Source organism: Alligator sinensis, unplaced genomic scaffold (assembly GCF_000455745.1).
Source record: "Alligator sinensis unplaced genomic scaffold, ASM45574v1 scaffold98_1, whole genome shotgun sequence".
In the NCBI taxonomy this organism is placed as follows: domain Eukaryota; kingdom Metazoa; phylum Chordata; order Crocodylia; family Alligatoridae; genus Alligator; species Alligator sinensis.
In genome coordinates this window covers 1,940,250-1,953,100 of record NW_005842058.1, presented here as the reverse complement: position 1 = coordinate 1,953,100, position 12,851 = coordinate 1,940,250, and the positions used below count along the sequence as shown (strand labels likewise).

The 12,851-nt window shown below is 51.3% G+C and overlaps 1 protein-coding gene across 1 annotated transcript in view; it reads right to left on the bottom strand.

Annotated features, from left to right (window-relative positions):
- The window catches only part of LOC102375606 (disintegrin and metalloproteinase domain-containing protein 18), a gene marked incomplete at its 5' end in the record, with an annotated part of 42,862 nt that overhangs the window by 23,882 nt on the left and 6,129 nt on the right, over window positions 1-12,851 (bottom strand). Inside the window, 12 exons of the mRNA XM_025203401.1 lie at window positions 1,192-1,375; window positions 2,384-2,492; window positions 2,714-2,912; window positions 3,703-3,792; window positions 4,072-4,252; window positions 6,066-6,202; window positions 6,797-6,878; window positions 7,169-7,335; window positions 8,800-8,871; window positions 9,179-9,241; window positions 10,002-10,185; window positions 11,584-11,660. Coding sequence (XP_025059186.1) covers window positions 1,192-1,375; window positions 2,384-2,492; window positions 2,714-2,912; window positions 3,703-3,792; window positions 4,072-4,252; window positions 6,066-6,202; window positions 6,797-6,878; window positions 7,169-7,335; window positions 8,800-8,871; window positions 9,179-9,241; window positions 10,002-10,185; window positions 11,584-11,660 — 1,545 coding nt within the window. The remainder of the gene's footprint in view (window positions 1-1,191; window positions 1,376-2,383; window positions 2,493-2,713; window positions 2,913-3,702; window positions 3,793-4,071; window positions 4,253-6,065; window positions 6,203-6,796; window positions 6,879-7,168; window positions 7,336-8,799; window positions 8,872-9,178; window positions 9,242-10,001; window positions 10,186-11,583; window positions 11,661-12,851) is intronic.

Here is a 12,851-nt window from a genome sequence, read left to right as displayed (position 1 = left end):
GTCAGTGTGACGAAGTCATCAGGAAAGCTAATGGCACTTTATCGTGCATCAGCAGATGCATGACGAACAGAACCAAGGAGGTGATACTTCCCCTCTATCGGGCGCTGGTCAGACCGCAGTTGGAGTACTGTGTGCAATTTTCGGCGCCGCACTTCAAGAGGGATGTGGATAACCTGGAGAGGGTCCAGAGAAGGGGCACTCGTATCGATGGGCTTGCAGGCCAAGCCCTATGAGGAGAGACTAGGGCACCTGGACCTCTTCAGCCTCCACAAGAGAAGGTTGAGAGGCGACCTTGTGGCTGCCTATAAGTTCATCACGGGGGCACAGAAGGGAATTGGTGAGGCTTTACTCACCAAGGCGCCCCTGGGGGTTACAAGAAATAATGGCCATAAACTAGCAGAGAGAAGATTTAGAATAGACATTAGGAAGAACTTCTTCATAGTTAGAGTGGCCAAAGTCTGGAACGGGCTCCCAAGGGAGGTGGTGCTCTCCCCTACCCTGGGGGTCTTCAAGAGAAAGTTAGATAGGCATCTAGCTGGGGTCATCTAAACCCAGCAGTACTCTTTCCTGCCTATGCAGGGGGTAGGACTCGATGATCTATTGAGGTCCCTTCCGACCCTAACGTCTATGAACCTATGGAGGAAGGGCAGGGGACAGGTCGGTCTGGATAGGCCCTGCACACCCCTTCCTCCTCTTTGCAGCCACTCTCTGCCACAGTGGCTAGACAGGCTTGCAGACTCATACCCTGGCTAGGCTCACGCTACGACCCTGGCGACGGCAAACAAGCAGCGGGGCTCCCATCAAAGACGTTTCCGCAGACTATTAGCATTTCAGCACGTGACCCGTCTTTAGGGGACATTGGGCCCTCGATGCTGCTACGGTACAAGTCATATCGAGGATTACAAAGCAGCAGAACGATTCAAGCACAGAGGCGCAAAGATGTTAGCAAAGCAGAGCAAAGCAGTGGCCGGAGACACTGCTACGCAGTCACCTCTCTCGTGCTAAGTTACCACTTCGGCATACGCTGCATGGAAAAAACGACCCTGGCTGTTGAGGGAGCGAGTGACAAATGCAACAGCATGGATACGGTCACTGGAAGAGCTTACACTGCAGTGTCAAAGCCTCTAAACATCCATCCAATTCTGCAGTCCATAGGCTGACTTTTTACCCCTTTATGATATATTTCTCTACCTTGCCAGTAGCACACATTGTGCCGTCTTTCACCATCATCGGGTCTTTCGCTGTGGCTGGCTGCATGTAATCTAAAGACACGCACAGATCCTCACGCACTTGAGCATAAATCACAGCCGTGTTTTCTTGAATAAATGGAACACGAATTGGATAGGTACAAATTAACTTCCCGCACTTGAGATTCCTATAAAAGTCATCAGGAGAGGGACATACAGTTACACGGAATACCAGATCGCTTCGACCATCAAAGAAGATAAAGCCTGCCTGATAAGGAGGGAGAGTGCGGCTAGTACGGGACCCCCCAAAAAACCCAGCAACCAAACAAAAACCAGCACACGGGGAAGGGAAGTGAGAAGATTGCTCCGTCAAGAGAGGAGAGCACTTCTGCACACTCCGCTGGTCCCCCTTGACTACAAACTAGTCAAGGGGGACCAGCAGGCATTGGGAGAGTCCCTGTTCCCCGAGCACTCCCGGGAGTTACAAGAAACAACGGACACAAGCTAGCGGAGGGTAGTTTCAGGCTAGATATTAGAAAGTGCTATTTCACGGTCAGGGCGGCTAGGACCTGGAATCAACTTCCAAAAGAAGTGGTGCTGGCTTCTACCCTGGAGGTCTTTAAAAAAAGGCTGGACAAACATCTGGCCGGGGTTGTTTGACCCCAGTACTCTTTCCTGCCATGGCAGGGGGTCGGACTAGATGATCTCCTCAGGTCCCTTCCAACCCTACCAACTATGAAACTATGTCAGGGTCCTCCTGCCAGGCATGAAGCCGCGTAGATCTGGGCAGGGCGTGCAGGCTATGGGTGACGCTCAGGGTCCTGTCTTTCCAGGCATGTCCAGCCACTGCCCACGCCACCTGCTCTTATTTATCGCATACCCTTGGAGCAGAGGAGCCAGGCGTGCCAGATGCTTGCGACTCGGTCTGTCCACAGCCGAGGGCTATGCCTATTCCTTCTCCTTACCTGGGAGACACTCCTCCTTATATTGGCTGCTTCTGCCCCAGGAGCCAGGGCTAGGTAGGCAAGGCAAGGTCCTTGGAAAACGCTAGGGCTATGGACTAGGAATAGCCAGCTCCCCGCAAAGGGAACTTGAGGAAGCCATGAAAGCAAAGCTTCAGAGGAACAGATGACGAACATCCGTCTACATCAGAGTCGCACTGAAATGAATAGCGACATCCGTTTCCTCAGACCTACATCCAGCTGCAGCTTTTGTATCCCATGTTTGGATCATTTCCGCAGTGGCCAAACCTATCGGTTTGACTATTGACTTCTTCGTAACAGGCATCAGGGCCATTTTTGGAACCTGCAAGTTGAGACGTAACATGGGTTACAATCAGAGAGGAACGTGGACATCGTCCGTCAGCCCTTCTCAAATGCCGCTGCCGGTAGCACGAGGCTTAATGAGAACAAAGACAGCTGTTCAAGTACGACGTTCAGTACCATTACCGTGTTTGCTACTACCGCTCCTACAACAGGTTTCTGGCACTGGACGTGGGAAAACATTGGAACAGTTGCCCGCATTACCTCTCCCGTAGATTCTCTGGCACTGGAGGTCAGCAGCCTGGCAATACCCGTTGTAACAGTAGCCGGCGTTGCGCTCGCATTTGTGCCCATTTTGGACAAAGACGTCCTGTGGACAGAACGCTGAGGTCCCGTTGCAGAACTCGGGGAGATCGCATTGATTATCCACCCTCTCTCTGCATTTCCTGTTCCTTGCTTTTATCTAGTGGACAGAGATAGGAATAATCATCGCCCGTAAACATCCTACCCGGTGATGTTCAAGTCCAGCACGCGCGGCCCGTGGGATTATGCGACGATAACGCGCCACCACCAAGCTGCTGCTGCGTGTCACTGCCACTAGCACTTCCCCTAATTCACTTATCCTTGGCTTTCTCTCTTTGAGCACAGCTACTGTCGCTCTCGCTGCCAGAGGAGCCCTCCCTCTGCCTGCAGCCTTTGCAAAGCTGGGCAGGGCAGGGCAGGCTTGCCTGAACTTAGAGCGAAAGAGAATAAATATCTAGAGTCCTTTCTTTGACATAGTCTGCTACCAGTCCCCTAAGGCAGTGCCCAGAGCAGTGCTTCTCAACCCTTCTTAGGCTAGGGTGGTAGCCTCTGCTGAGAGCATGAAGCCTGCCAAGTTTCAAGAAGGTCAGTGCAGGGGTTCAGGGGGAACTGCACCCCAAATTCTTGAAAGCAAAACTCATGTCACGTGTATGTGTTATGCCACAGGGGGGTGAAAACTGCAGGGGTGGTGGCCCCAGCGAGACCACGAAGCCTGCCAAGTTTCAAGAAGATCGGTGCAGGGTTTTGGGGGGGGAAGTGCACCTCAAGCTGCTGACAGGCAAAACTCGCAACATAGATGACCCTGCATGGGTTAAGAAGCAGCGGGCTGAAAACTGCAGGGGTGATAGCCCCTGCTACGGCCACGAAGCCTGCCAGCTGTCAAGGAGATCAGTGCAGGGCTTCTGGGGCCCTGCACTTCTAGCTGTTGACAGGCAAAACTCATGCCTTACCTGACAACTATAGCAGCATAACCCAGTAGCACACCGCGCGCCTCTTGCTAATCTACACCCCGTAGTACAGCATCTATTCTGTGTGCATTCCTGGAAAAAAGGCAAAAGTGATTAGCCTACATGGTCTAACTGTCCTCTCCTCTAAATGTTCGGTCTGCCCAGAATCGTCACCCTGAAGAACCTCCAAGAGCCATGCGAGCCTGAGGTTGCAACAACGAGACGCGTGTCAACATGCATTTTTTCCATACGTACAGATGAGGCCCTTTGGGACTTCCTCCTGCTTCCACCACACGCTGGCTGTCAGCGCACAGTTACGTTGCACCAAAAACACTACCCTGTTACGTTACCCTGGCAAAGCTTCATACTGACCTGTGCGGAGCCACAGTCACATTGCTCTCCATCTTCTATAATACCATTGCCGCAGCTTGGACTCTTGTAGGATGGATTCAAATGCGGCCTATTGGAAAGGCAGTGTCCTCCGCTATGTTTAATAAAGGTTTCAAAGTCTCCAATGCTGCAGCTACTGAAGCTTTTTACACCACTGAACAGTCTACAATACAACAAAGAGCAATCAAAAAAATCCAGAGCCTAAAAACGGTTACGGATCTTGCTGGAGGACTAGCAGCAGGCACGCTAACTTTCAAAAGCCAGCTGAACATATTTCCGTTCTTTGGTTAAAACAGACCTCAAAGGTCTGAACAACCAAAAAGGACAGTAATTGGTAGCTGACGTGACATAGCCTACTTTTGTTTCCTTCTTAAAAGAAGACACGCATATTAAGTGATCACAGATACCCGCTCACTCGCTTCTGCCTTTTTCTTCCTATGGTTCCGACACGGAATACCCGCGGATGTGAGGATGATCACCAAAGGGTCAGAAATCAGGCTCGATTTCTGCTTATGTTCTAATAAACCCACCACGCACGCGCAGATGCACCTGAGGTATCTGGATTCAATAGAACAGGCTTTGTTTGGTGTAAACGCTCGGGAGAGACAACATCACATCATTTACAGCGTCACACTAGCCCGAACCAGGGCATCCAATGCAAAATTCACATCTCTCTACCCAAAAAGAAAAAAACTGCAGGTAAGCGGCTCTCTTTTAGATCTGTAGCCCAGCAACACCCAGCAGATCACGGATGCCTGCCCACTGGACGCAGAACTTGATGCCCATGACCTTTGAATAGATGCTTTCTTGCTCAGTGACAGACGAGATGTTTGCTGCCGAAATCATCAGGTAAGGTGCTTCGGTCTGTGTAACGCAGAAGGGCAGACCAGCTGACCAGAAGAGCCCCTTTGGGGCCCCGCATTTCTGGGCCCATAAACTCATATCACGCCTGTTAATTAATTGCCACCAGCTAATTAAGAGTTTTGGCAAAAGCGGATGCAAGTCTAGATCCTAGAGGCATTTGGGTGTGCGAGCACTGCGGTACTCACATCCACAGACGTCTACCAGACTGGGGCTCTCACCTGGATTGACTACACCAGATTAAATGCACTCATTTGCAGTCCCCGGAGCTTAATGATCGAGGCCACTGTCAGAAGGGCTGTAGAGCTCTAGGACTCAGTGCTACTTTGTGTTGCCTTGCATTTGCCAGAAACGACAGCAGGCAAGTGGCTCTGTTGGCAAAACCGTGTCACTGAAAGAATATTTTGAGGTTTGGCCATTTAGCGCTACATGTTTTATTTCAAAATACCCACAAGCCGCATCCTGGGGAAAAAGTCAAGGCATGGCCAGCACGTGCCACGGGCTATGTGAGTTCTGCTACATGCACGCAACCCCACCAATTTCAACGAGATCGCTCCCTGCCAGCAAAGAGCAGTGGTGATGGTCTTTGAGCTCTCTGCTCTGCGAGGCCCACAGAGGTCACGCACGTTATTGCCTGCCGTGGAAATGGCCAGGCCAGGCTTCGACAGGTAGCCTTTTGTATATACCCCCGTGCCAACAGAAAAGTAACTTCCAAAAATTACCCCCGAGGAGAATGCGTAAGCCAACCGTGAATTCTGCACCTAGCTAGATGCACCCGCCAAAGGCAAACGTAGCAAAAAACTCTATACCCGACGTGTCAGAGGACCCTCGCGCTATAACCACGTGCCGTATACGCAGGCATAGCCATGGGTGAGATTCGTTTTCAAACATGGCCTGCAGAAACAAGTCACCCTGTGCTGTACAGAGGTAGCAGCACGGACGCTAGGGGAGGCTGAAGATACTCCTGCTTTGCTGGACATATGCTCAGCCTCCGGCACAACCATTTGCCTCCTAAAATCGTGTCCTTTCCGATGATAAAGCTTACAGACATCTGAGCGGTAGCTCTAGATTCAAGTAAAGCGACGGGAGAGAAGGGATGCCATACAGGTCCTTACATGGCATTCTTGTGCATGATGCAGGTGGGTCCAGAACACTGACAGGTCCTCACATCGTCGTAGGTCATTCCCAGACTCAGCCCCAGCAGCTGGGCAACAATGACGGAAAAGCTCTCCAGGGTCACCATGTCTTGGTACTGAACAAAGGAGAAAGAGCTGGGAATTAATAGCAAGCAATTCCCCAGAGTTTAGCAAACGAGCCATGATTTTACCAAACCCTTTCTTCTCCTGCCCGCTCTCTCCGAGTTGTCCTCGAGGCAATTCCCCGTACTGTAACGGAGAGGACCACACAAGACTTGCCTCCAATTTCCTGCTGCCATTTACCGTGCTAAATCCCAGCACAAGCAGCGCAGATGCTGCAGGTGTGAAACAACTTGCCAGGGCATGGGTAACACAAATGACGTGACCCGAGGTGCCCGCTCTTGGGAATTCAGCCCTGAACGGAGCTAGCATCTGGCCCACGGGCCGCAAGACACTTACAAGCAGGCATGCGCGTCACCTTGGGAGCGGTATTGCCAAAGGCAGGTGGGACCGCTCGCTTGCTTAAAAGAAGCACATACTTACGGGCTCAGATGATGCCAACATATTCAGACCGGTACCTACGTCTTTGTGGAATAGCGGGCTCAATAATTTTGGATTATTCCACCACACCCAAAGGCCAAGCATCTTCTGACTTGCCCGCAGCCAATCTTACAGCGATCGCTACCGATGGACATCCAACAATACCGTACCAGCGCAACGGCTCCAGAATAGTTGCTGACGCACATCTTCCCGGCAAACGTTGTCCCCGCATAACGAGGGTGATCCCTGTACCTAAAACATAACGACAGTCCCTTCAGCAGCAACATGCACTTGGCAACGGGGTGACAAGGACACGGTAGATTATTGCCTTTTCGTGAACCTAAGCTTTCTGTTCTCGCTCAGAGAAACAGCCGAGAGGCTTGAAAATACTTTTGGAAATGGAGTCAGTCAAGAATGATGTTTGCGCCTCTCTCATTTTCTAACAGAAGTTTTTGGGCCGCGGTCATCCGCGTTTCCCAAAGCCGCGCGGGTTAAAAAAACCCAAACAATATCTTACTTAATACTAAAAAAGCTCCTCTTACACAAGTAAATATGCCATGTCGTGGGGCCGCAGGACAAGATGGGAGTTTTTCCACTTTACAAATCGATGTAGTAATTCGTTAGCTTCCCCTGTTGTAATGATTTTGTTATAATCTGTCCAGAACTCCAGGGAAGACAGAACGATTGTCACGTTAAGGCGGCTGAACATCTGCAAATACAAGATCAGACACACGCATTCTCTACTGTTTCTGCAGACCCGTGCTTTATTTTTACGGGCAGCAACCCAACCCCCCGGCTTTCGGAGACGGACGTGATGCGCCAGCACTGCTCTTCACGACCGAGTCTCTGCCACCACTGCAGGGAAAAAAGAGGGCAGGGAAGAGAAAAGTGCAGGAGAACAAGATGATACCATCTGGCTCTGAAGAGCAAACCCCAGCACTTTGGACCAGCTTGGGTCACGGAAATCGATGGACAGCTCACGAATACAGGGTTACAAACTTAAACGCCTGCAGGATCACAACTCCCGTGGCAAACGCAAGGGGTTTGGGTCTGAAGCAGATGGCGTCCAACGAGCAGAAGGTAATAGCCTGTTCTTACAGCAGAGGAGCGTGCCAGGAAATGTGACACATGTGGGGCAGCAAGACGACACGCAGCAGAGCTAGTTGGTATAAATAAGGAAAGGAAAGCTGGAGACACTAGCAAGCAGCCGCCACAGGGACTCCACAGCTCATAGCTTGAACACGTGGGGGAAGGACTGTGAGGGAAGCCGGGGTGTGCATTTCTCTCCCCTGTGGACACTCATGGCAGACAGTAAGGTAGCTATGGCAGCTTAGCACGCTCTGCTTGAAGGCACAGACAAGCAGCCAAAAGGCTGATTTGCCCGACAGAAACAACCAGACGAAAGCAGAGGGTGGCATGGCGCCTACTGCGCTGACAGACCAACGGCTGCTTTGCAGCCAGCAGGCGGACCTTGGATTGACTATGAGCAGCTATGTCTAGGCTAGGCTAGGCAGGGTTGAACTGCTGAGGCCGGCGATTCTCAGCCAGGGTGCCACAGCCCGTTTCGACAGGCAGGCACCTATGCACAGTTCACACGATACACTCAGAGGTCTCCCAGAGGAATCCATGGCGTGAAAAAACATTCTGCCCCGGGGCAGTCTTCCCAAGCCCTTGACCACCAAAGAACTGGTCCATTGTTTTCCCCTCAGTCCAAAAATGCAGGGCGGCAAGAGCTGGCATTTTCTAAAGGGTGCCCAGAGTCTAGCAATGGGGGGGGCTTGCATTTCAAAAGGTGAACGACCACTGACATGGGCCAGGTGTTTAAAAACTAGAGCATTTTAAATCAGCCCTAATTTAAAGGTGGCAAGCAACACAGTTGTGCTAAGCAACAAGGCTGTCTTTCGGAAACGGCTTTCCGTTTTCCTCAGAAGCCAGGCTATGCGAGGCCATCGAGCGGCTGGGGGTAAAACAGTATCACGTGGGGTTGCTTCCTCCTTTCTGCCTCCAACAGCTCACGGCTGCTACAACCCAAAGCTTTACGAGAGCGAGGAGGGGAAAGCAACGTAAATAATCCTCTATGGAAAGTCAGCAGAAGACGCAGCCCTTGAAAACGGTGCAGTAAAACAATTCAACTTGCCGTTTTGGTATGAAACAAGAAAGACAGCAGACTTACGCTATTGACAAAGCCAATGAGCTGAACTATTTTCTGCGTTACAACGTTCTTGTCTGGCCCCATGTAGTTGTACTGAAAAATAAACACAGTGCTTTAGGTGACCTTTACAGCACATTTCCTTGGGCATGTCATTCCCCTTGTGAGGCGCTGCGGTGTTCACGTACGCCCCAAATTCTGGACATTTAAAATATCTAGTGACTTCTTTGGTTTCCTTCCTAGGCAGAGGATGGACTTATTATACTTTACACAAGGGCTGTGTTTCAGCCCACTCTGGATTGCGCTGTGCCTCTAGAGGGACAGGACAAACGGGACCATTTCTATGTGGTGTACAAGAGTAAAGGGAGGGTATGACACGAAGAAGAAAAGGACTGAGACTTACCAAACCCTTGTCCAAAACTATCGCCAGTTCCAGATATCTGGCCGATTTAATGGCAGCTGCTAACTGAAACAAAGACTTCACACTTATTAATTATTTCTACACTTCAACTGTTGTGTCCCTTATTAACACTGCAAGCCTGGGGTATCCAACTTCAGCTGTGGTGCTTAAAAACACGGTCACCAGGCTATCCATCTAGCAGGGCGGATGAACTGACGATAACTTATTCATTCGACTTTAGGGGGGGAACAAGCAAACCCTGCACAGCTGCAAACTCCTCTCGTGATTGACGATGCTCCCTTGGCACTATTACCAAGGGTCTACAAAGCTCTGCACAAGCCAGCACGCCACCATTGCTCTCCTGACTCTCGGAAAGGGAGACATGACAGACTAGCGCACCAAACTTTAGGCTCAGAGAAAGCCGCTCCCCACATACACAGAAGGGACGTGAGATCCACACCTTCCTTAGGGCACAAACAACTCCAAGGAACTTAATGCCCTCAAACCCACCAGGTTCTTACACTGCCGGCGGTCACTAGGCATGGACCATGACACGAGGCAGGGCTTCTCAAGACCATTCTTCCCGACACAGTAATGGCTAAGAGTTGCCCCAAGGAGCCCCCCATCTGTGGCATACATTCCTTCATAATATGATGCGGCTGCACAGCGTGGGCATATCACAGGCCCAGTTTAAATCTAGGTTCAAAGCCATCTCGCCGAATTTGCCATGCCCGAGAATTCAGGTTCAACAAAACGACGTAACAAAATCTTTTGGCCTGCTGGCAATCACGTAGCGCCTGCTACTGCCCTTAGAGAGTATACTCACTTCAACGTGCAGGGTACGGGACACCTCTCCGGTCACCTGCTCTCCATCTCTAAACATGTCATCGTTCTCAAAGAGCGGCCTTTTGGTGGATCCGTTTTTTATTTGATAAACAAGGTGCTCAAATCCAGATGAGGAATCCAGCGGCTCAATCCCATAGCTGACATTCTCAAATTGCAACAGCCCTCTGAAAAAACAAACTACGTGCCAGACTCATACGGCAATCAAAGCGTTCTGCTTTACATTACGCTCGGCTTGCGCTCCTGGACTGAGAATGGCAGAAGCCAGCATTGTCCAGCAGGTACAACACAAGGGTATCTGTGGCTGATTTTCCTGAAGGTGACTCAGTACCAGAAATTTCAGGCTGTCCTAAAATACAAGTAGGTTGCCCCACTCAGAATAACTCTGCTGTGCCTCCGGGTAAAGGTTGAGTTTCATAGTAGTTAGGGGTGAGAAGGGACCTGAATAGATCATCTAGTCTGACTCCCTGCCACTGGTTGGAGCACACGCTGGGATCACATGACCCCAGACAGGTGCTCATCCAACCTCTTTTTGAATTTACCCAAGGTAGGAGCGAGGACCACTTCCCTAGGAAGTTGGTTCCAGATCCTAGCCACCCTGACAGTGAAATAGTGCCTCCTAATCTCCAACCTGAACCTGTTCTCCAGCAGCTTCTGGCCATTGTTCCTCGTCATCCCAGGTGCTGCTGGGGAGAATAGGGCTCTTCCTATTTGCTGCTGATCTCCCCTAACGAGTTTGTAGGCAGCCACCAAATCTCCCCTCAGCCTCCGCTTGCTGAGGCTGAACAGGTTCAGGTCCCTCAGCCTCTCCTCATAGGGCCTGCCCTGTTGCCCTCCAAACAAGCGGGTGGCCCTCCTCTGAACCCTCTCAAGGCAGCCCACATCCTTCTTAAAGTGCGGTGTCCAGAACTGGATGCAGTACTCCAGTTGAGGCCGGACCAATGTCGCATAGAGGGGAGTATCACCTCTCTGGACCGGCTTGAGATGCATCTCTGGATGCACAACAAGGTGCGGTTGGCTTTGCTGGCTGCGGTCTGGCATTGGTAGCTCACGTTCATCTTGAAGTCAATAATGACTCCGAGATCCCTTTCCACCTCTGTGCTCACAAGGGGGGAGCTCCCCAGCTTGTATGTATGCTGTGGATTCCTTCTCCCCAGGTGCAGCACCCTGCATTTATCTACATTGAAGCCCATCCTATTAACATCCGCCCACCTCTGTAGTCTGTCTGAGTCTAATTGTAGCCTCTCTCCCTTCGAGCGTGCCTACCTCTCCCCACATCTTGGTGCCATCGGCAAACTTGAACAACCTGTTTTCCACCCCCTCGTCCAAGTCGCTGATGAAGATGTTGAACAGTGTAGGCCCCAGGACTGAGCCCTGGGGGACCCCACTATTCACATCCTGCCAGGTCAAGTACAACCCATCCACCACTACTCTCTGGATGCGCCCCATCAGCCAATTTTTGACCCATCCAACTGTGTAGGCATCAATGCCACAGTCTGGATGGCAACCACAGCAATGCCAAATAAGGCAGGTACTGGAATTCATAAACTCTATACTTTCCTTACCTGAGCCCGGAGCAGGTGCTAAGCGTCACAGCTGAGTTCGGGACACCTTCAATGTATCCTTGGTAGTAGCAGTCAGCCTACATAACAGCAACAGAGAAGCCACCATAAAGAAGGAATGCCTTACAAGCAGGTGTAGGTCTCCAGAGGTTGCTTCCACTTAGCCAAGTGTTTCGGAGCCTCCCTGGACACTTCCCAAGACCTTGGCACCATCTGAGAATACCAAAGCATTTCAGCATACAACGGGTGAAGCACCCCACAACTCAGCTCAGGACTATGGTTCAACTCCTGAGCTGCATACCTGCCAGAGTAACCAGCTGGGCACTGAAGAGCTGTGTGAGGGTCTCCTAAGGGCTAAGTCTGCCTCTAAGGGCTAAGTCTGCCTCTACGGAGGCAAACACAAGGCTTTTCCATTCTGCCCTGCAGAGGAAGGAGACGAGCCTTGGAAGGTCCCCCCCCTCCTGCCAACCCATTCCCTAGCGGGTCCCCGCACAGGTGCACAGCAGTCCTCGCCTCTAGGGCCCCTATGACACAATCCAGCACTCTCTGGCGCCCCAATACTTTGCACACCAGCCCGATGGCATCAAGACCACTTCTTCCATAGTGGGAGAGGCAGGATTTGTCCCAAAGATTGCATCTCCACCTGTCTCATCTTCTCCTGCATTGTTCCAGTTTGAGCAGAAATATGAAATAGGGGAGAAAAGGAAGAAGGCACTGACAGCCGAATGAGCCTTCCTTGGAGACTCTGATCTCCTTGCCCCTGAGAGATCTCCACATTCGGGTTCTACATACCTGCCCGGTCACCAAGGCTGGTTGCTAGGCCCCCTCAGTACCCCCTCTTCCTTCCTGCTGGACAACTCAACCAGAGCAGGAGGCAAGTGGCACTTGTAATTAAAGCCCAACTTCCTCCTACATCTCACTCCATGGTGCACAAGTGGCTGATGAGCATCATGCCCAGCCTTCATGCACTCAGCAAGTGAGTGCACACACCTGGGACAATACCACCCTTGCCGGCAGCAAGGGCAAGGAAACCAGACTGTGCATGTACAGAGCGATTACAGGAGAAACTGGAGGAGCGAGGCTGGAAACTTTCAAGGACAAAGATACGGCAGGGAATGAGCAGGGATGAAAGGCTAGGGAAGGAGGTGGGAGGGGACTAGCCGAGCTCAGCTGTGGGAGGCAGCTGAGCAGGAACATAGATTCATAGATGTTAGGGTCGGAAGGGACCTCAATAGATCATCGAGTCCGACCCCCTGCATAGGCAGGAAAGA